Genomic DNA, 24394 nt, shown 5'->3' with positions numbered 1-24394 from the left:
AAATTACAGTAGTCAAACTCAGTTTTCTTTCCATTGATGGCAATTATACATCCAGTCATGGTCGTTTGAGATCTTGCAGTACCTTTGAACTGGTTCGGCCAGCATCACTCGAGGTCATGCCAAAAACAAATAGGCCTCTAATTTAACCCCATGTATAAAAATTGAATTTGATAAAAACAAATAGCAGACCTTGATTCATACATTTTTACCTTGGGGCCAGCTTGCTTCAATCTGGAAAAATTTTTTGAATTTCAAGGAGCCACTAAGTGACTTGAGAGAAAGCCATATATTCAAAATAATGAACAAGAACAAGGTAAAGATTTTTTTTTTTTTTTACTTTTGGCAAAAATGTGTCTTTCTCTGCCCTCCTGGTGGAAAGGGCCTTTGTGGTTTTTTGCACTGAGCACAAAGTATATTTTAGTGAAGGCTGCATTATATTTTATGAAAACTGGTATAAAATTTTATTTTTAATCCACTTTTTTCTTCAAAATTTAACTCCAGCCATGTCAAACATGACCTACTGGACAACAGATAGCAACCTTGATTTAGGCACAACACAGCAATTAACAAGCTGCTGTCCAACAAACATTTTTTTTTTTTTTTTAATTTTAAGGACACTGTGGATTTAGCAGTGTAGATGTGCAGTGTGAACAGGATTTTTTGAGGAGTTTTAACTGCACCAGTGGATTGTGCAAACAGAGATTGGTTCATGTAAAAACGTCTTCAGAGCAAAGGTATATTTGAGCTGGAGGACAAACACTTTATGTTGAAAGCTGTGGCTGCTAATATTTGTGAGATATATCGGCTGACTGTCGAGAGAAACAGCAAAAAAAAAAAAAAGTTCTCCTTTTGCTCCATCTGACTGGTTGCTTGAAAAGGCGCTGCAGTAATAATAATTTCCTTTATTATCATTGTACATTCATACAAAATTTGTCCTCTGCATTGAACCCATCCTAAGCACAGTTAGACACAATCTAGCCACTGGGAGCAGCGGGCAGCCACAGTCCAGCGCCTGGGGACCAACTCCAGATGTAGAGATGGTGCCTTGGTCAGGGGCAGAGAAAGGAGAAAACCCTAAATAAGCATGTTTTTGATTGGGGAGGAAACCGGAGCACACAGGAAGAACGTGCAAACTCCACACAAAGGGCAGGAAGTGATCCCACGACCTTCTCGCTGTGATGCATCAGTGCTAACCACTAAGCCACCGTGTCACCACGTAACGACACGGCTTCCTGTTTAAGTTCAACTTAAAGCACTCAGTAAAAGCAGAGTGCTCTCGCAAAATGAAAAATTGAAGTTGTCTGGTCATCTGTTTTAGGAATGTGGACTCGGGTCACAGGTTTATAACGGGGACGATCGTGTTTTTTTTGTTTTTTTTTTGGTGGCAAAATAGGTTGGGCTGGGCATGTGAAACGGTCGGTCGGCTTAACGGGAACAACATTTTTTTTCTAATAGGCCAAAACAGATATTACTGTGCTTCTCCCCACTAACATTTCATACTGGTTTCAAACTCAATGATATTTTCGTTAGACACACAGGTATTAAGCAGATGTACATAACACTGGCACGTCTGTGTTTTTACTGGCACTTGTACCTGCAACCAGCTGCACGTGTGTGCCGTGCATATAAACTCATGATCTCTGTCAGCCAACATGCTGCACAATCCCTAAAGCGATTAAACGTGCCCTTATTTATCTCAACATATTCACACTCAAGACCGCAAATGTTCCCGGTGCGGCCAAGATGCAATAATTAATGACAACATAAAACTTCAAGTATATTCCAAATGCAGTTCCTGTGTCTAAAGGTACTAACGGACTATATCTTGCATGCAAACACTACTCTAATGTCCCTTCTCTTTCCCATAAGGGACTGTTTGGCTCTTTGTGCCATTTTCTCAGAGCTGCAGACGCTTGACTTACGAGGTCGATATTCTGAACGCTGGGTTGGTTAATCGTGCCACATTTATGTCACAGGAAAATTAAGAGCTTGCTTTCAAAAGTTTAACATTTTAAAAATTTCTGGGCACTGCCTAGAACATTAAAACAACTTAAATCCTCAGTTGAACGTTATTAAATAAATCAAGTGTATTAAATATGTTCATAACTGATTATAACCAGCAAAAATAAGCATTTTAGGAAAAAAACAAAACAAAACAGATAGCTTTGTAAAGAACATTCTGTGTCAGCATTCACTCGAATAACTTTCAAAATAATTTAAGTACATAAATAAATGATCCTTCCATTGTTTAGTCATTGTTCTTAGCAGTAGTGGTAGTAGTAGTTATTCCTTCCCTTTACAGGAGCACAAGTATTAACTGGACAGTCCGTAGTTATAATACAATAATTACAATGAGAAGACTGGGGACAACCCATCGCCTGGTATTTGTCAGTTTAAAGGTAGAGTTCAGGCGTACTGGTGTCTGCTGGTCTGAGCTCAGCCAAATCAAACCAAACTAGGCTCTTTGTTTGTCCCACGTTATCCAGCCTTTGTTGGTCTTCCAGTGAGGATTTGGCCAAGGCTGAGGCTCCATCCAGTTCTCAGTACAGCCCCAAAATCAGATCCACACCAGAACTGTTGAGATTAGCACTTGGCTGGGCATCAGTCAGAGGAGGTTGAGGTCAAAAGGTGTAGTGTCAGAAGCCAGGGTTGCCACAGTGACCTCAGAAGTGGCTCATCCTGGCGGCGAGAAGGCTATGGGAGCGTGGTATAGCCGAGGAGACACGGCCAAAGCTGGACGAAGGCCACTTCATGATGAACTGTGAGGTCACTGGCAGCAGATACCTGCACAGACGGACAAGAGGGAGGGATAGAGAGATTAGGAGAAGGATGAACATAATTAGAGGATTAGACGTGCAGAAGTCACAGCTTAGAGGTCAGGATGCATTAATGCCTGGTGCAGTACCTGCATTCTACCTGTTTTTCATCCACCCACAGAGTCTGAATGCTGCCAGTTATGAACATTTTTCTTGTGCACACTCTACAGTGACCCACTGAGCCAATGCTACAACACCCCCTCTACCGCAAACATTAAAGTCCAACTGAAATGGTATTTAAAAAACATTTGGGGAAAATTGTGTGTCTAATCTTGCAATGATTGATGCACGTGCAACTGGAGTGTTATCTTAAAGTCAACATCTTAAAGCAAAATAATATTAATAATAAAAAAGCAATTTCAGTTTTATTTCAGTTGGACTTTAAAATATACAGTACTGTTTTGAACATGTTTTCCTCTCTTCTTTACATATGTTAATGTAGGGGAAATGTGAGTTGTAATGTGCTTTATTTGCTAAAGTGCACAAAACCTTCAATATCGCACTTATTCTGTTTTCAGGTAAACATGAACACGTTTACCTGAAATCTGCTCACTGGTGACTTTTTGTAAATGTCTTATTCTTTCAGGTCTAATTAGCTGAATTTTCAACACTGGCCCTTATTTATTTATTTTTTTGGTACCATTAAAAGAAAATCCTCACCTATCACTCCAAGGCATAGACGTCAGTATCATTCTAAGACTTTCCTATGACACCTTCCACCGAGAGAGAGCAGTGAGGCAGCTCCTGCTAACAGCGTTCCAGTACCTGAGAATGAGACCAGCGTCAGGATAAGAGTCAAGAGGTTTCGAATCCAGTTTCCTACTCCTTTAAATGATACGTCTGTGAGACCGGCGTTAGATGAGAAGATTGAATCCTGGAGAATGGTAACTGTAAATGTTATGCAGGTGTTGACAGGAGCACCTCGACTGCTTCATGGCTGATCAGATAGAAAAGTGGGTTGTCCCCCCCCCACTAGCCTGCACACACACCCAAAACAATAAGGTGATGCATTGCTTTTCTCTATTTTTTGAAAGGAGGGGGACTGACAAACTTAGGTTTCCCCTTTTTCTGACTTGTTATTCTGACTTCAAATAACAGGTGAGCCTTAGACCCCCCGTGATCTTTGCTCTCCCAGGTTAGGAACCAGGCAGCTACAACAAACATTCTGTGTTGGGCACAACTAACTCAAAAGTTAGCTTCAATAATGATTAATTCTCAAACTATCTACATTAGACACTCAAAGCACTTTACAATTATGCCTCACAATCACCCATTTACACAAACACACTCACATACCGATGTCAGGGTGCTGCCATGTAAGGTGCTTACTAAACACCAGGTCAACTAGAGGATTAAGGACCTCGCCCACGGGCCCTTAGTGATTTTCCGGTCGGACTGGGGTTTCAACAGAGGATCCTCTGGTCTCAAGCCCAACACTTAACCACTAGACCATCACCTCCCAAAAGTTAACTGTGATACACTAAACTGCTAAAACATTTACCTACAATTGCTACTAACAGGTAATTTTGGGTTTTCTCTTTTTTTATCTCTATAAAACCTTGAAAAACAGACCTAAGAACTGAAATTTTAAGACATGGCATAGGTATGGATGTTAACTAAAAGCTTTAGTGTACCAAGATCGTGGTCTTGTTGATTTCTCTTACTGGGCTAGTGTATAAGCTCAAATAGGAACAAGCCTCTTATTTTTAAGGTTTATAAACTTTTTGGTCTGTTTATTTTTATTTTTTTTAAATTGTAAAAAGCTCACTTAAAAGTTAGTGAAATAAAATTTACTGGCAGCTAACTGGTAAAAGTTAGCTTAAATGCTACGCTTCTAATGATCTGTTAGCTGATTTGCTGAACTGTGCCAACCACTGCAAACATTACGGGTGCATTACAGCACGATGCATCCTTACTGTGTGTGTTCATGGTGAAGATCGTTAGCCAATAAAAAATTTCATCAAATAATCGTTTAGTTAAGATAACAATGGTCCAAAATGGTCCCTGTGGAAACATTAAAGATGTGACAATCTAATCAAATGGGAACCACTGGGGCTGCTGATTACTGAATGAAGTAATAATAGCTTCTTTAAAGCTGCTGCACAAATAGTACTTTTTTCCTGACAACTCTCTTTCCTTGTGAACTAGCTCTTGGACAAATTAGCTTAACAGCTTCTTCTAAAGTCAAACAGAGGGGGAGTATGTCACTAAGGGCTTCTGTTTCGCCACAGCCAGAGACCCAGGAGATTTAGGAAGGATTCAAATTAACTTCATTTAGTCAGACGAGAATGTCCTTGAAACTGCTTGATGTGGGCCGTAGGTATCCCTCTAGCACATCGTCATCAGCCGGACTACTACCACTCAAGCCCCAGAGAAAACGAGGGCAGAATCCGCTTTGGAATCACTAGTGCACGCTGGTGCATTTACATTTATAAGACGGCTCAACGTACAGTCTTAAAATGTCATTTTGTATTGTACTGCTATTATTCTTTGGATTAATTTCTACTCCACTTCTTGTTTCTCATCTCTCATTCAGGCCATTATTCACGGCGTATCCGTTGGGATCCTGTTCTTGGTTTTTGTGGAGTTATTACTCTTTTATCCACCCATGTCTGTAAGGATTTCACTGAAATCCCAGGCAGAAAAAAATGGTAAACTTTAAAGTCAAATATTGAACATTCAGTGAGATTGTGTTTTACAGACTTCCTACGCTATTCACTTTGAGAATATTCCGATCACAGGTGTGGTGAGTGCAGAGGGGGGGTTCTTATGTCCAGGCAGCTGCTGTCTCTATAGGCTCAAATTAATTGGACTTTCATTCAGTATCCTCAGGGTTCGTCTTCTTTTGATCACAAAGGCAACAGCATATGGAAACTAGGGAGAAGCTCGAGCTCCTGCTTAGCTTTAACCCATCGCCTGACTGACAGAGAAAGATGCCCCCTGATTCCGATTCTCACACGCAAATCTTCGCTCAACACTACATCAATGTTCCTACTGATAGATGCGCCACGGCTCCACTCTGACCTCCATAGACAAACTGCTGTCACACAGCATTCAAGGTGACATCATTACTAAGGACACATGGAAGGCTGCCACGAAAACTGATGCAATCATAAACCAAGAGGTATAAAGAGGCTTAAAGGGTGTCAGCAGCCAACATTCAACTCAAGACCCTAATTAACCCCAATTACAGACACACTTTTTACACAAGTCAAAGTTAATCGAATCTGAAACTTGTGTTATAGGGAAGAAATTATCTTTTGGTAGTGACAGTGATTTCAGACCTAACATGAAAATCATTTAACCACGTGATCTCATCTGCCCACATTGACAGAGACTTTTTTCATCTAATCAGGGCTCCCCAAGGAGAAAGAATGCTTCAAGAGGAGGCGGCAGGTATGGTCATCAGTGAAGACCTCAGTAATCTCAGCTAACACATCTTCACCTATCACTCTTTGTGAGAAACACGTCAAAAGATGTTGAAGAAAAATTTTTAAAAAATCCAGCCAGGAGGCATGTGAGTACGAGGTCTCTTAGATAATAAACCGACCCTTTTATTTTTTTTTTTTAACTATATGGATTTGAATGACATGCGATTACACCAATCATGCTTGAACCCTCGTGCGCATGCGTGACTTTTTTCACGCGTCGGTGACGTCATTTCCCTGTGGGCAGGCCTTGAGTGAGATGTGGTCCCGCCCTCTCGGCTGAATTCCTTTGTTTCACACGCTGCTCGAGACGGCGCGCGTTGCTTTATCAAAATTTTTTCTGGACCTGTGAGGAATATCCGAGTGGACACTATTCGAGAAATTAAGCTGGTTTTCTGTGAAAAGTTTAACGGCTGATGAGAGATTATGGGGTGTTTCTGTCGGTGTAAGGACTTCCCACGGAGCGGGACGTCCTGCAGCGCTTCCAGGCGCTGTCGTCGGCCTGTTTCGAGCTGAAAACATCCTAATTTAAGGCTTAATTCACCAAGGACATCGTGAGAGAACAGAGAAGATTCAGAAGAGGCCGGCATGAGGAATTTATGCGGACATTTCCACTGTTTAAGGACATTTTTTTAATGAAAGACGTACGCGCAAATTCGCCGAGTCGTTTCCGTGATGACTCAGCAAATCTGTGTGCGCCGCGACAGGAAAAACACCTCCGTGTTGAAAACCATTTGTAGAATTCAGGCGGCTTTTAATGGCTTTCAACAAGTGAGTAACTGAGAAATTGTTTAACAGCTTGGGCATGTTCCAACTTGCCCGTTAAGATTTCCAACGGAGGTGTTTTTCCTGCCGCGACCCCCCGCGGTCGGGTCCAGCCCGACATGCGACTCTGCCCGCACGTTCTTTCATTACAAAATGACCGTTAACAATGGAATGTCCGAATAAACTCCTCATGCCGACTTCTTCTGAAAGTTCTCTGTTCTCTGACGACTTACTGCGTCAACAGAGCCTGAAATGTGGAAGTTTTCAACTTGAAACGGCGAGACGCTGCCGCCTCGAAGCGCAGATCGCCGTCAGGCGCCGTGGACCGTCCTTAAAGCGACACTACCAGACCAAAATCTCTCATCAGCCGTTAAAATTTTTACCGAAAACCAGCTGAATTTATTGAATGGTGTCCACTCAGTTGTGCCTTACAGTTTTGAAAAAAAATTTTATCAAACAAAGCAACAGTCTCTGAGCCATTCCTAAACAATGAAAAAAATCGACGAGCGGGTGGACGACTCCTCACTCAAAGACTGCCCACAGGCGAATGACGTAACCGACAGGCGTGAAAAAACTCTCGCATGCCCACGAGGGTTCAAGCATGTCTGATGTAATCACACGTGATTCAAATCCATATGGTTTTTGAAAAAAATAATAAGGTCGGATACTTTTCTAATAGACCTCGTATTTGTGTGCTGGATTATACATAAGGAAATTCACACAAACCATATTCAGTTTCAATGTGAAATCGCATCCGTAGTTTTGGGGTTTACTGAGCTTTTACACACATTTTGGGTCCTTTTAGATATTGTCTTGTGATCAAACATTTTATAAGTCAAGTCTTAACTGGGGATGTCATAAATCTGTTTTCCAAAAGAATGTTATAAACTATTTAGCATGTGGATCCATACTGGATCTACTGTGGTGACTTTGAGCTAAATGGGAGTAGTGAAAAAAATCACATCTATTTCAATTTATTTCATTTATATAGCGCCAAATCACAACAAAGCTGCCTCAAGTTGCTCCACGCAAGTAAGGTGTAACCATACCAACCCCCAGAGCAAGCACACAGGCAACAGTGGTAAGGAAAAACTCCCTCTGATGATCTGAGGGAGAAACCTCAAGCAGACCAGGCTCAGAGGGGTGACCCTCTGCTTAGGACATTCTAACAGTTACAAGGTTTTTACAAGATGAAAAAACAGGAAACAGGAAAAAACAAAAAAACAAAAAAAAAAAAACAGAAAAACATCAAAAACACAGTCCATTATTGAGATGACCAGACAAGGAATTGTGCTGCAGGGGGTCATCCAGCACCCTAGGATGCAGGGCCAGCCTCCAGCCCTTACGCCATCAGTGGGCCCGTCCTCCTAGTCAACCATATTCCAAAAGCAGACTGCAGTGTGCTGCATCAGCTTCAGCCATGACATCTCGTGGTCAGTCCAGCACCCTGTGGTGTGCAGTTGTCAACCTGAGGCATCATCAGTACCTCGGACAGAGAGGGGAAAAAAAAAAAAGCAGAATCAGTCGGCGGGAAAAACTACACCAAAGGTATTAGTTCACCAGCAATAAATCGACAGGGAAACAGAGAGAATACTAAGGTGATCGCCAGTCGCTAGCCCTAAGCTTCACTAACAGACCCAGAATCTATGAAGTGAGGCTGAGACCTAGTCCATTGCTAATAAGATTATTTAAAGGGATAAGAAGCACATTACTATGCCAGTATGCTAGCCATACGAGAGGGAAAATGGATGTGTCTTAAGTCTCGACATGAATGTCTCTACAGAATTTTTTATTTTCTGTTTTATTTAATCTATTTAATCTGACTGTCCCAGTTGAGACCACTACAAAATACCTTGGTTTTCACTTGGACTCTGACCTCAGTGGAGACACTCACATCAAAGAGGTGGTAAAGAAGGCATCCAAACGGCTCTACTTTTTAACTGTCTTAGCCAGACAGGGCCTCCTAACCATAAGTATCATGAAGCCATCACACAGTTCCTGCCGCCTCACGCAATCATGCAGCACATTACAATTTCTTTGTAAATGTACTGCACAACACCAAAACACTTTGTGATTATCATTCAAAAATAAAATGACTGTAAAATCATGATTAAATACACCCAGATTTCTTTTTATAACTATATTACATAACATATTTTATGACCTAAATGTAATTACATATTTGTAAAGGTCAAACATTATCACAATTGCTTTTTTTTGTATTCATAAGCATTTGATAGTTATACCCTTTTCATCATTTTGATAAACACTTCCAGCACACTGTATGTTTAGCACAGTACTGCATCTCATCACTAGTGTTGACAGTTGGCTTTAGACAACAGAGAATAGGGAATAGAAACAAGAGCATCTCCAAATCACTTGAATATCCCTTGGAGTTCAATTAAATCAGTCATGTCCCCACTGCGCTGTCATGCACACCCATTTTGGACAGGAGAGCGTACAAATGTGTGCATGGTCTCTTGTGTGGGTGCCGCAGGTACACACACCACAGCGGGATTGCTGGCTGTACTTATTTCAGTTTGCATCTATCTGTGCACAGTCATAAGGGGGATTAAATACTCGGTTACATGGAGTGTAAGGCCACAGTCTGCTCTACAATTAGCATAAAAGACCTTGAACCAATGAAGGCATTATCTCATGAATAATAATAAAAGCAGGCAGCTGTGGTCTTGGTGGCCCCCCACACACATGGTTTATAAATGACAGAAAGTGACAAACAAGCTCATTTCAGCTTCATGTAACTTCAACCACACACCTGCTGTGAGAGACAGTGAGAGAAGGAAGAAGTGTCTGCTTCAGGTACATTCATACAAAATCCTTCCTGCAGGGCTGTGAGGAATTTTGACTGTGCTATTTGAGTTTTAGACAGTAACTGCTATCAAACAATCAGAAAATAAGCTTCTTTAATTTAGTAACTTTCTGTGCAAAACGCTCTCTCTCACTGACGCCATTCACTCTAACTTTCTTGTCTGTGTCCCTCTCTTTCTTCTATCACTGCAAAATTTACACAGAATCCTTTATGCAGTGTTGCTGGTAGGTATGAATGTGTTCCTGGAGTTTTACAATAATTTAACCACAGTGAAACAGGCAGAAAGTAACTGTTTACACACATAAATGACAACAATGCACAATATGCATGCACCCAATATTCATCACAAGCACAGCATTTTTAAATCTACAGCTATCTGACCTGAAAAGTAAATTAGAAGATGCACAGAGATAAAACACATGCACCAGCTGTACACATGTGGTGGTGAGTTGTTACTGCTCCTGCGTGTCTGCTGGAGCAGTGTGAAAACCTTTTGCTTTAATAGTGACACATGCAATAGCCATTTGTGACTTATTGAAAGTAGAGTTGTGCTGATGATGACACAGATGTTGGACAGGTGAAGTGCTCAGTTTCCACTGAGGCCACTCATAATGAAAATGTACATAAGGCACCAAGCTACAAAATAAGATGCTTGTGATTAAAGCTATGAGTGAAAAAGCATTATGCAGTAACTGAAAGACCGCCTGGTGTTGCACTTGAGTCTCAGTGTGCTTCCTTCTCCTTTCTTTGTACTGTTGATAAATCAGACCTGATATGACTGCATTGTTGTACTAAATCAATGAATCCTGACAGAGGTGGGCAATATGATCTCAAATTAAAATCATGGTATTTTCACACTGGGACTGCAATATCAACTGGGAAACATGGAAGAATATTAGGCATTCTGAACACGGTGTGTGTGTTTAGGGGTGATCTTTTAATAATCTAAGGTAAACCTAAAGCATTTGGAGTGTATTTCTATATAACAGAGTCTCAAACAAGAATGTCTTTGAAAATAATTGTGGGGCTCTGAAGATGTGAAAACATGAAAATGTAAAAGCTTGATAAAAAATGGTTTTGTAATGTATGTATGTTTACTTTGTGAGCAAGTGTTTAATCTGGAGTATTTTCATTTTCAAATCTGCTCCTTCAAATGTGGACAAAAAATTTCATCAATGCAGAATTTTTAGTTTTATGTTTGACAAATCTGTGGCTGTGTTTAACTGATGATCATTCAGATCTAACTGAGTGTGCAGCGCAAAAGACTGTTCACACAACAGAATCACAACAGATTCCATTAACATGACGGTTAAGACTTTATTTCTTCATGCTAAAATGACTTTACAGCCAATTACATCTATAAAGTGTTTCAACTCATGTATGGTGTTCAACAGAACAGAAGAAAAGAGAGCTCTGGTCATCACAGCCTCAGCACTGCACAGCACTGCAGTGCTGATCCATCTACGGATGTGCCAAAATTATGATTGATTTCCAGATTAACTCATATTTTGGCATTATTTTCCATTAATACACTTTACATTTTCATTGGCATCATTAAAAAATATTTCTGGTCTGGTGGGTTTCTGTACTATTATTAGGGAGAAACTGATTTCTCACGGTGTTGATGGTATTGTGCTATCCATATTGTGGGGCATTACCGCACCAGCGATGAGTCTGACACTGACGTACCGCCCACCCCTAAATCCTGATGTCATTTACTTGAAGATTAACGATGAAAGGACAGGGGAGCAGGTTAGACTCTTCGATGTGCAGTCAAAGCAACCATCACTGTGGGGGTAGGACAGAACTGTGAGGTGGTCAGAGCATCAGAAAACAGTGAATAGGGTCAGTGCTGGAAGGTGGTATGGGGTTATCAGAACTAAACCAAGCAGAGACCTGCATCGAAGGGCATAGAGACTGAGGAGGAAGAGGAAGAAGAAGCAGCAGCGACAGAACCGACAGCAGCAGCAGCAGCGGAGCCATGGGTGGAGGCTGGTCCAGCAGCTAATAATAAGCTTTTTTTTTATTTTTTACACAAACATATATAAAAACAAACAAGGAAATTAAGCGCATGCTATAATGGACCCTCATGGATAGCTGCTACAAAAAAAAAAAAAACATTCACCTTTTCCATTTACAGTGAATCACTTTCAGTTACATCATTAAATCCTCACACAATTGACTATTGAGAATTGATATTCCCAAATCCATCCTCAGAACAGACTGGATTAAGGTAATCGACATCCCTAATATGAGTGGCCATAACATTTGTTTTCCTGTGGTGCAAACACAAACATCACACACTTTAACAGCCGAGATTTTTATACTGGAGGCACAAAGGATAGCCTGTTAAAATATGTGTCGGAGTTATGAATCATGTAAAGCGAGGCCCCGGGAAAAAAGGAACGCTCTTTCTCTCGTAAGGTCATTTGCTGCACAGGCTCATCTGGGCTCTAATTGAATTAAGCAGGCCTCGGGGGGCCCTGGGCTAACCTGCGCGCTAATCTGTGAGCCATTATTTCCTGTTAACAGCACACGCGCCCTCTCTCCACCCACCTCCCTCCCGTCTGCCAGCCCAAAGCATATATGTACTTTAAAAGTTCACTCTTTCCAAACGGACGTTGCCGTCTCCTGCGGGAGCCGACCTTTAAAACAGAACAAAGTTGTTTTTTGTTTGTTTGTTTGTTTTTAACAGACTGAGAAAGATGATGACAAGGCTAAACAGAGGAGACACAAAATATCTCCTCTGAAAGGGTCAGCACTTATATCTGTTGAAAATCTAGGCAGTACATAGGTAGTAGGGGTATAACAATTCACAGATAGGAATCGAATATCAACTTTAAAGTAAAAGATATGATTACATCAAGATACACACCCCCTGAGAATCAATCCAAATTAGTGGTGGGCAGAGCTAACCAAAAAGTTAGCTTCGATAACCGCTAATCCGCTAATTGACAAGTTAACATTTATAACGCTAAACCGATAAACCGCAAAAAAATTGCAGAAGTTACAGGTAACCGCTAAATTTTAGTACCGACTCCTTACACTGTCAGCTACTATTACACCAGTTTTGCATTTAAGCACCACCAATGCTTCTGAGTAAAATCAAAGGGGATCACAAATTCCAAACAAACAACGAGTCACAGCCAGAACTTCTGTCTTTATGCACTCTGCCTGCTGCTACCCCCCAAAAAAGTGTCATTTACTTTCCAGATACTACAACACAGATAGTGGGCTGGAGACATGAAACACAAAGCACTTTTCACTCATGGTTTCACTTATAAACAACTAATTCTAGACAGTTTATCAACATTAATGGTAACTGTCATTTTTACAAAGTCAAACTATCTCAAGTCAAACTATCTCAACTATCTCAAACTATCTCACATATCAACACACAATTTATTGTAACGTGTGCTGGTTTTTACAAATAAATGTGTATTTGTAAATATGTAATTTTTGTTTAATTTGTAAAAAAAAAAAAAAAAAAAGGCATTTGTTTTGTTTTGTTTTTTTTTGCAACAGCAGCTGGAAGCCAGCCTGCCCTGATCTGCTGGGGGAGGACTGAGCTCACAGCAGTCTGATTGTTGCAAAACATGCAACAGACAGGAACTAACATGTATGATTTGGGGGCTTACAAATGTTTTTGACCATTAAATTTTACTCACTATGCCAGAATAAAAATGTTAGCGGACTGAAAGTTAACGGAACTAAATTTAGCAGAAGCTAATTGGTCCGCTGATGCTTTTCAAAATTATCTGAAAAGCTAATGTCCTAACAAAAAAGTTAGCTTCGCTAATTAACGGTTAGCAGATTAGCAGAACTGTGCCTACCACTGATCCAAATGTACTATAAATTGGTCAATGGCTCAAGTTTATCACTACAACTCAGTTGAGTTCACCGGGTTTCTCTGTTACTACTAAATTTCAGTACAAATTTCAGTTTTGCAGCTTCAAATTCTCGTAAAGGTTCAAAGGTCGGTGTGAGGCTGTTGTGGTGACAGGAGCGTTAACTTTGTCAGGTAAAACCTCAAAATGTCCGATAGTGGTAGACGTTTGACGGACACATTTACCCATTTCAACTAAAGCTTGGTTCACAACCTTTCAATACAATGCAATAACGGTCCTTAACAGAAGGGTTATTCTATGCTAACAACAGTGGGCTTCTGGGTTTCTGTTATGCTTTGCTTTCTGCTACTGTATGTGATGCTGTCCCAAATGGTGAACAAAAGGTGAGCATTGGGAGCAACAATGTGCTACAATACAGTAGCAAAAATCTGAGGTTGGTCCCTGGTTTATTATTCAAAGGTGAACAATGATACTTTTGGCTTATTCTATTTTATCCTGGATATAAATGGCTAAATTAAACAAAGCATTGTGTCAGACTGCATGGACTTTAATCATTCCACAACAAAACTCATGAATCATTTCCTACCTGAAGTATCTAGACACGTATTGTATTGTTACACACACACACACACACACACACACACACACACACACACACACACACACACACACACACACACACACACACACACACACACACACACACACACACACACACACACACACCTAAAATGTATGTACTATGTTAATTTCATAGTTCCCATATGGATACTGTACCTTTTTAACACCAAATCTTCGCTGACACAAAAAAACTTTAGGATATAAGATCATCTCACAACCCTCCCACATGACTTCAGAGGGTGCTGAGTTTAACTTAAATTTCCAGGATCAAATTGGGGAGGACGTGCTACCTGTCCTGCTATTTTGCAGTACCAATGTGGTGGGAGCAACTGGTCCTTCAGGATATATCTCGTTCAATTTCAGGGCTGCCACGATTATTCGACTATTCATGATAACGTCGACTATCAAAATTGTTGGCAACCCAATTTAATAATCAACATCATCGTTTATTTTTTTTTAAGCTTTGTTATCTCTCAAAGCTGCTGCTGTGCCTTCCGCTGACATTCTGTCCTTGATGCACATGAGCAATAGTGGTAATCCAGGCCAGTTGTGATGTCACCGGAAAAGTTATGCCCAAACAATATCATGGCTAGCCAGCAATAGAGCTCTAAAGTTTGGAAGCATTTTAATGAAAGAAAAACATGCAAAGCAAAATCTGCAAGGCAGAATTTGACTTCCACTGCAGTACAACGACGATGCAGGAGCATCTGACAAGGAAGCACGTTGTGGCTGATGCTGACGAAGAGGGACATTCGTCTCGGAAAGCTAGCTGGCTTGTTAGCAGCTAACATTAACATCTATAGTGAGCTTCTTACTTATATTGATCGCTGTAAACATTAACAATGACAATTTCATTAGCAAACACATATGTTTTTGCTGTAATGTTATAACAAGAATGTCATGTTTGAATAGGAAATGTGATAACACTAATGTTTTATAATGCTAGGTTACAGTGCTAAAAAAAATATACATTCCTCTTCAGTGGATAACTTTGTTACCAAGCCAACAGCATGCACACCTCCGCAAGCAAATATCCTGATTGAAGCAATCTTAAACATGTCGGTGATTGACATGAGATGATCTCACTTCACCACAATAATGGAAAAGAAATATGATGCAACCTTTGAGAAGGTCAGTCTTTGTCTCACTCTCTTACTCTTGTTGTGTGGGCCGCTGAAGAGGAGGTACTGCTGGCCCACCACCACCAGAGGGCGCCCTGCCTGGAGTGCGGGCTCCAGGCACTAGGGAGCGCTGCCGCCTTGCAGGAGCAGCCAGAGTGACAGCTGTCACTCCTCACCTGCGACAGCTGTCATCAATCATCGGATCTGCAGGGGTATATCAGCAGGACGGCATCTCCACCTCATTGCTGAGATATCGCTCTACCAAAGAGGTAACGTTCTCAGCCGATTCTATTGTCTTTCTGACAGTAATACTTTGTTGCTTGTGTGCAGACAGTGAGTAGTACAGCTGGAGACTGTATCGGACTTTTTGGATAAGTACTCACATTCTTACACTACAGTATTTTTCTGACGAGAGGTGGAGGTGGTGTTTCCACCCTACGTGTTGCTGGGTGCTGCCGCACCCACACCTGACTGTTTCTGTTCCTCGCCAGCAGTACCGGATCCGACGAGCGGAGGCAGTGGCCACCTGGGAGTTCGGGACTTGGCGGCTCCAGTATTCCCGGGGTTCGGTGGCGGAGGAAATCGAGTGGTTCCGGTTCGACTTGGACAGATGTCTCCTATCTTCGAGCCTGCCCACACAACACCGTTGACATTTGGCTTATTTCGACATTGTAATCAGTTGTGTGTGTTGTGCGTGTTTCACAACAGTAAAGCTTTGTTATTTGACTTCCTCCATTGCCCGTTCATTTGCGCCCCCTGTTGTGGGTCCGTGTTCCTACACTTTCCCAACAACTCTCTCAATTTGAATTTGCTTTATTGGCACGAATGTATTAAAGCAATATAGCCAACAATAACGCATAGTAAAATAATTAATTAAATGATATAATAAACAACTGCAACATTCAAAGACAAATAACAGCTGCATGCTGGTGCGTTAATCCGCAATTTATGTATGATCCGATTATTCGACTAATCGCAGAAATAATCTGTGACTAGCTGATTAGCAAAATAATTGTTTGTGGCAGCCCATACATGATTTCATACAGTACATTATATGGATACTCAGGTTTGTGTTGCTTATAGCAATAAAGACGATTTGAGAAATTTAGCTGCTAATCTTAGTCGATGTCGTGACACATTCAACATACAGTTTTATGACCTTGATGGGTCCAATGTGGATTGACTCCTGGAGGATTTGTATTGCTGGAGCCCTTCGTATCATGCATAACACACCATAAATTGTGGGAAAAACTACAATGTGTGGGTCTTATAAATAACTCCATCCTGTATCTCTGGGGTTTTCTTTCTCAGCAAATTGTGTTGATAGAATTTATTTATTGATTTTTTTATTTAACCGTGACAGAAAAACAAATGTGTCAGATGTGACACAGATAAGATGTCTATCTTCAAGCTAATTTGCAGTCTTTGCTCCTTGCCAGGCTTTGGAACATTACACATAAACAATTCATGGAAAACAATACAGAAGGTTCTCCAAAAGGGAGTTAATCGGTGTTCACATTGCTTTTATTTTTTAAACCAGTGTTTTACCTTTGCTTTAGATGTCTTAAGTTTGCTTGGAATTTTATGTCTACTGATGAACAATTCCATATGTGCTGTCATTTTCCAGGAAAAAAATGTTGTCCAAAAGCTACTCTACACTTTTGGACTCTGTAATTGTGCTCTGGTCATATTTCTATTATTATCCTGTTATTTAATCAGTTGAGACATGAGCTTTTCAGCCAGGCTTCTCAGGCACCTAAAAACAGTTTCAGGAATAAAAACAATTAAAAGATATCAACTTGAAATAAGTTATATTTTTGTACAAATTTGCAGTTGACCTGCCTGGTTTCTGGGACATTCTGAAGATTCGTGGAATCCCCAGCAACTTTCTGGATATCATGCAGTGCATCTGGAAAGTATTCACAGTGCTTCACTTTTTCTGCATTTTATGTTACAGCCTTATTCCAAAATGGAGTAAATAATTTTTTTTCCCCTTAAAATTCTACTCACAACACCCCATAATGACAATTTGAAAAACATTTTTTTTTTTTTTACAAATTTATTATCATTTAAAAAAACTAAGAAATCACGTGTACGTAAGTATTCACACCCTTTGCTCAATACTTTGTTGATGTACCACTGGCAGAAATTACAGCCTCAAGTCTTCTTGAATATGATGCCACAAGCTTAGCACACCTTATCTTTCGGCAGTTCCATTCCTCTTTGCAGCACCTCTCAAGCTCCATCGGGTTGGATGGGGAACGTACTTGCACAGCCATTTTCAGATCTCTCCAGAGATGTTTAATCACATTCAGGTCTGGGCTCTGGCTGGACCACTCCAAGACATTCAGAGTTGTCCTGAAGCTACTCCTTTGATATCTTTTTTATATTATCATTATGTGGTATTGTGTATAGAACCTTCAGGGAAAAAAAAAGAATTTCATCCATTTTGGAATAAGGCTTAACATAACAAAATGTGGAAGAAGTGATGCACTGTCAATTCTTACCGGATGCACTATAAACTAGAGGTACTTCCAGAGGAACTCAGTGCACTCCATCCTCAACTCTTACTGTCTCATGCTAATTCTTTCCATGCCTAGCATGAACATCTCAAGGATGATCAGTGGAAACAGGATGCACCTGAGCTGAATTCTGAGCTCCATGGCAAAGGCTGTGAATACTTATGTACACAGAATTTCTTTTTTTTATTATTATTATTATTTTGATAACTTTGCAAAAATCTAAAAATAATAATAATAATAAAAACTTTTTTTCACATTGTCATTATGGGGTATTATGTGGAGAATCTTGAGGAAAAAATGAATCCATTTGTAACATAAAATGTGGAAAAACTGAAGCTTACTGCAACCGGTGCATCCAGAATACTTTCTGGATGCACCGTAGCTAGACTATACACAAGTATTGTGAGTGCTGTGCCGAACAGAAGCAGAGTTTAATTCTTTTCAGTGAATTCTGGTGTTCATCAGGGATGGGTTCTGGCGCCAACTCTATTCAATGCTTCATGGACTGGGTGGTGGTTATGGTTGCAGAGACCAGTGTCTTCGGTGCCAAATCAAATGTTATGCTAAATTCATCAAAGGCTAAAAAGAAATAAACGCTAGATCTCAGGCTCCATCCCCACTTGTAATTGAGACTTAAATTTCAGTATAAACTTTATTTATGCTTTATTTACTTCATAAAACCTTGGGGAGCGTTTTTGTTTGTTAATATATTTTTGGCTAACGTTGTAAATAAAACATCATGGGGAGCTCCCTGCACCTTTATTCATTCATTCATTTTCTGAACCCACTGATTCTGTTCAATTCTGTCACGGGGGCTGGAGCCTATCTCAGTGGTAATTGGGCAAGAAGCACGGTACACCTTGGACTGGCCACCGGCCTATCACAGAGGTGTTGGAGTTTGTTCTTTTGCACTTTGAAACAAAGATTTTAATTTTTTGCTGAAAATGGTTACTGGTCTCCTTGATTACTAATAATCTGTATCATGCCTGAATTAATCATACTACTCGACCACTGTTGGATATAAATAAGCTGCCCTGAAATATAATAAAACTAAGTGAGCTCATAATAGAGAAAACTGATTTGAATAATTCTTTATTTGTGTCATACTTGATTTGAGAATTCAGACTAATATTCAGATATTTTAACTAATTTACTACCTCTTTTACATTTGAGGAATGACGATTTGGAAAGCATCACATGCTCATTTTAAGTGGAATAGAATAGAGTAGAAAAATCTTTTTATGATTCCCTGTTAAGTGATTAATATATAGAAGATTACACTCATTCCACTTGAAAATCTTCTCAGCTTGGACACCGCGGACCAATCTTTTAACAGTTATGACAACTAGCCACATCATACTACAGTGTGAAGTGTTGCAGTGAAGGCACAGTCAAACAACTGAGCATCCTTCTTACCTTGTGTCATCCCACTCAGGGCTGAGTCCGGTTAAAGACCCGCGGGACTCTGAGACAAATTTGTAGACGACCAACAAGCAGTCTCTGCAAAGCTGGACTAGTCTGCGACAGCACTGCAGCTCCTGAGGTGAAACCACCTCACTACTCTTACTGAAGATGGTCTCCCATGATGACCTGGTAAGAAGCCATATAAACACACAGTGAAATGAATTTACCAGGTGTAGTTTATATAGATGTATTACAACAAAAGTCTGCCCAATACTCATAAACCAGCCCTCATGAGATACAAGGAAAAATAGGGCTGATAAATCATTTTCTTATGAGTTTTACTGCCCTGGAAACCGTGGTAATAAAATCAGGGCGATACAAATCTTAAAACAGGGCGATACAAAAAAGACATAAAAAATACCAGGCTTTATATCGCCCCGCTTTTCATCCAATCAGGAGCCCCTGTTTTTCAGCCCCACCAATGACACACCCCCCATTTTGTGTTGCCCTGGTGACAAGTGCAGGATCCTCATACAGGATCCAGATCATTTCAGTCAACCAAGATGTCTGATCATGGTGAGAGTTTTACCCTCCCTAGCAGGGAGAATTCTACAACTTCAGTCTCATACTGAAGGTGTGAAACACCAAGAAATTAGTGAAGAGGACACTCATGACTTAATAGAGAGACATAAGAATATTCCATCATTTATATATTTACATGATTTACCTGCGGTATTCATTCCACGATTCATGTGTATGATTATTGTTCTTTATTTCTATTATTGTAATATGTGATAAATATCTGATTACATGTCTGTTTATGCAGTGGTGGGCACAGTTCCGCCAATCCCCTAACCGCTAATTAGCGAAGCTAACTTTTTTGTTAGCTGATTAGCTTTTCAGCTAACTTTGAAAACCATCAGCAGACCAATTAACTTCCACTAAATTTAGTTCCGATAACTTTTAGACCACTAACATATTTTTCCAGGAATAGTTAATAAAGCTTAACAGTAAACCACATTTGTAAAGCCTGATATCATACATTTTAGTGCCTGCCTGTTATATGTTTTGTAGCAGACAGACAGCTACGAAAGGTAGAACTCAATCCTCTGCCAGCATAGGAGACCTGGCTACCAGAGAGAAAGGAAGAGGGGGACAAAACAAAAGATCATTTAGTTTCACACCATACAGACTTGCAGACGTATCACAGGAGTCATGCACAGCAAGACACGTTTGACTTATGGTTATAATTTTAACCAAACTAATTCCAGTTATTGAAATTAAGGTCACCTCTGTCGTTTTACAAAGTGAAAATATCAGCTATATGTTTTAGTTTTAAAGTAATACACTAATTTTGAAGGTTTTAGCATTTTACAGACACACATGCCGAAAAGCATTATGGGAAAATTTGTTTCCTGTCATCAGTGGTTGGTCGGTATATGTAAAAAAAACAAACAAAAAACAAAACAAAAAAAAAAACACACACAAGTTACTGTAACATGTTCGTTTTTACAAATAAATCTGTATTTGTAAATATGTCTTTATTTGTTAAAAAAAATGCCATTTGAAAACAGACAATTCTGTTTTCAAATGGCATTCAGCACTTTTAGCGAATGTGTGGCAATAGGTATTCACACTGCCATGGCAGTGTTCATGGCAGTGTGAATACCAGTGGCAATGTGAATTTTCTCATAATGCTTTTCAGCATGTGTCTGTAAAATGCTAAAACCTTCAAAATTAGTGCATTACTTTAAAACTAAAACATATAGCTGATATTTTCACTTGGTAAAATAACAGAGGTGATGTTAATTTCGATAACTTGCCCGGAATGAGTTTGTTTAAAATTGTAACCATAAGTCAAAACTGTCTTGCTGTGCATGACTCCTGTGATATGTCTGCAAGTCTATATGGCTGTGAAAATATTTTTTTCTGCCCTTCCTTTCTCTCTGATGACTAGGTCTCTTTTGCTGAGAAAAGGCTGATCTGAGACAGAAGCACTGGCTCATTGTTGTGTCAGAACTGCTAGTGTACTGCATTCAATACAAAAAGTTATTGGTTTAGCGTTTAGTGTCAGTTCAGTTCAGCTTAGCTTATAAAAGTTAACTTTTCAGTTAGTGGATTACCGGTTATCAAAGCTAACTTTTTGGTTAGCTGTGCCCACCACACCATGCCCCGATGTATCTCTATCGGCCCTTGTCCTTTGGACTCAGACAAGGGCTGATACAGATATGAGGGGCATGATTAAGGCATGATACATGCACAGACATGTGATAACGTATATACACTCAACAAAAATATAAACGCAACACTTTTGGTTTTGCTCCCATTTTGTATGCGATGAACTCAAAGATCTAAAACTTTTTCCACATATACAATATCACCATTTCTCTCAAATATTGTTCACAAACCAGTCTAAATCTGTGATAGTGAGCACTTCTCCTTTGCTGAGATAATCCATCCCACCTCACAGGTGTGCCATATCAAGATGCTGATTAGACACCATGATTAGTGCACAGGTGTGCCTTAGACTGCCCACAATAAAAGGCCACTCTGAAAGATGCAGTTTTATCACACAGCACAATGCCACAGATGTCGCAAGATTTGAGGGAGCGTGCAATTGGCATGCTGACAGCAGGAATGTCAACCAGAGCTGTTGCTCGTGTATTGAATGTTCATTTCTCTACCATAAGCCGTCTCCAAAGGCATTTCAGAGAATTTGGCAGTACATCCAACCAGCCTCACAACCGCAGACCACGTGTAACCACACCAGCCCAGGACCTCCACATCCAGCATGTTCACCTCCAAGATCGTCTGAGACCAGCCACTCGGACAGTTGCTGGAACAATCGGTTTGCATAACCAAAGAATTTCTGCACAAACTGTCAGAAACCGTCTCAGGGAAGCTCATCTGCATGCTCGCCGTCCTCATCGGGGTCTCGACCTGACTCCAGTTCGTCGTCGTAACCGATTTGAGTGGGCAAATGCTCACATTCGCTGCCATTTGGCACGTTGGTGAGGTGTTCTCTTCACGGATGATGCGAAGGAGATGTGTTGCACTGCATGAGGCAAATGGTGGTCACACCAGATACTGACTGGTATCCCCCCCCCAATAAAACAAAACTGCACCTTTCAGAGTGGCCTTTTATTGTGGGCAGTCTAAGGCACACCTGTGCACTAATCATGGTGTCTAATCAGCATCTTGGTATGGCACACCTGTGAGGTGGGATGGATTATCTCAGCAAAGGAGAAGTGCTCACTATCACAGATTTCGACTGGTTTGTGAACAATATTTGAGGGAAATGGTGATATTGTGTACGAGGTCTGTCCGTAAAGTATCGTACCTTTTTATTTTTTTCAAAAACTATATGGATTTCATTCATATGTTTTTACGTCAGACATGCTTGAACCCTCGTGCGCATGCGTGAGTTTTTCCACGCCTGTCAGTGACGTCATTCGCCTGTGAGCACGCCTTGTGGAAGGAGTGGTCCCGCCCCCTCGTCGGATTTTCATTGTCTGGAAATGGCGGAATGAAAAGGACTTTTTTTCCATCAGAATTTTTTCAGAAGCTGTTAGAGACTGGCACCTGGAAACCATTCGAAAAATTTATCTGGCTTTCAGTGAAAATTTTACGGGCTTCACAGAGAATAAGGACTTAAACTACAGGTTTAAGGACCCCTTTAAAGGACGGTCGGCGCGCCGCGCTGCGACGATGCGGCACAAACCACTGGATCATTTCTAAGCTGATGGCTCTGTGGATACGAGACCGTTGTGTGCTCTTTCTCTGGTTATCACAAGACCTGGACATCAGCCATTTTCCGGCAGATTTCACTTTTAACAAGAGATTTTGTCATGGAAAGCCGCGCGGAGGCTTCGCGCGTCACGACCGATTCGGTGATGAAGCGAGACAAAGGAACACCTCCGTTTCGGAGTGTTAGAGGACAAGTTGGGACATGTCCAGCTCTCCACAAGTTCTTTTATACTCACTCGACTGGTAAGCACTGAAAGTCGAGATAGACATGTCCCAACTTGTCCTCTAACACTCCGAAACGGAGGTGTTCCTTTGTCTCGCTTCATCAGCGAATCGGTCGTGATGCGCGAAGCCTCCGCGCGGCTTTCCATGACAAAATCTGTTGTTAAAAGTGAATCTGCCGGAAAATGGCTGATGTCCAGGTCTTGTGATAACCAGAGAAAGAGCACACGACGGTCTCGTATCCACAGAGCCATCAGCTTAGAAATGATCCAGTGGTTTGTGCCGCATCGTCGCAGCTCGCAGCGCGGCGCACCGACCGTCCTTTAAAGGGGTCCTTAAACCTGTAGTTTAAGTCCTTATTCTCTGTGAAGCCCGTAAAATTTTCACTGAAAGCCAGATAAATTTTTCGAATGGTTTCCAGGTGCCAGTCTCTAACAGCTTCTGAAAAAATTCTGATGGAAAAAAAGTCCTATTCATTCCGCCATTTCCAGACAATGAAAATCCACCAAGGGGGCGGGACCACTCCTTCCACAAGGCGTGCTCACAGGCGAATGACGTCACCGACAGACGTGGAAAAACTCACGCATGCGCATGAGGGTTCAAGCATGTCTGACGTAAAAACATATGAATGAAATCCATATAGTTTTTGAAAAAAATAAAAAGGTACGATACTTTACGGACAGACCTCGTATGTGGAAAAAGTTTTAGATCTTTGAGTTCATCTCATACAAAATGGGAGCAAAACCAAAAGTGTTGCGTTTATATTTTTGTTGAGTATATATATATATATATATATATATATATATATATATACACACACACACACACACTATGTATGTAATGGGATTTTTGTTTTGCAAAGTGATGTCACTTGCTGTAAATGTGTGTGTTGCACACAAACACAGAGGGGGGAGGAGGGGATAGAAAGAAAACAGCCAGGCAAAGAGAGGAAGGATGAAACTAATCCAAGTACAGTTAACCCTCTTTACAACCCCAGACATACCCCTGACTGCGCAAGAGCTTCAACAACTGAGACACAGCACCCCAGGAGGTATGTTTGATGTCTACCC

The 24394-nt window shown here is 40.7% G+C and overlaps 1 protein-coding gene across 1 annotated transcript in view; it reads right to left on the bottom strand.

Annotated features, from left to right (window-relative positions):
* Window positions 1–1953: 1953 nt before the first annotated feature.
* The window catches only part of ttll7 (tubulin tyrosine ligase-like family, member 7), a 243320-nt gene continuing 220879 nt past the window's right edge, over window positions 1954–24394 (bottom strand). Inside the window, exons 15-16 of the mRNA XM_034179159.1 lie at window positions 19368–19541; window positions 1954–2784 (exon numbers count right to left, since the gene is read on the bottom strand). Of these exons, the coding sequence (XP_034035050.1) occupies window positions 2664–2784; window positions 19368–19541 (295 nt within the window). The 3' untranslated portion in view covers window positions 1954–2663. The remainder of the gene's footprint in view (window positions 2785–19367; window positions 19542–24394) is intronic.

The sequence above is a fragment of the Thalassophryne amazonica genome, chromosome 10 (assembly GCF_902500255.1).
Source record: "Thalassophryne amazonica chromosome 10, fThaAma1.1, whole genome shotgun sequence".
Classification (NCBI taxonomy): domain Eukaryota; kingdom Metazoa; phylum Chordata; class Actinopteri; order Batrachoidiformes; family Batrachoididae; genus Thalassophryne; species Thalassophryne amazonica.
Note: the sequence above shows the minus strand (reverse complement) of the source record. Positions and strands in the feature narration are given on the sequence as shown.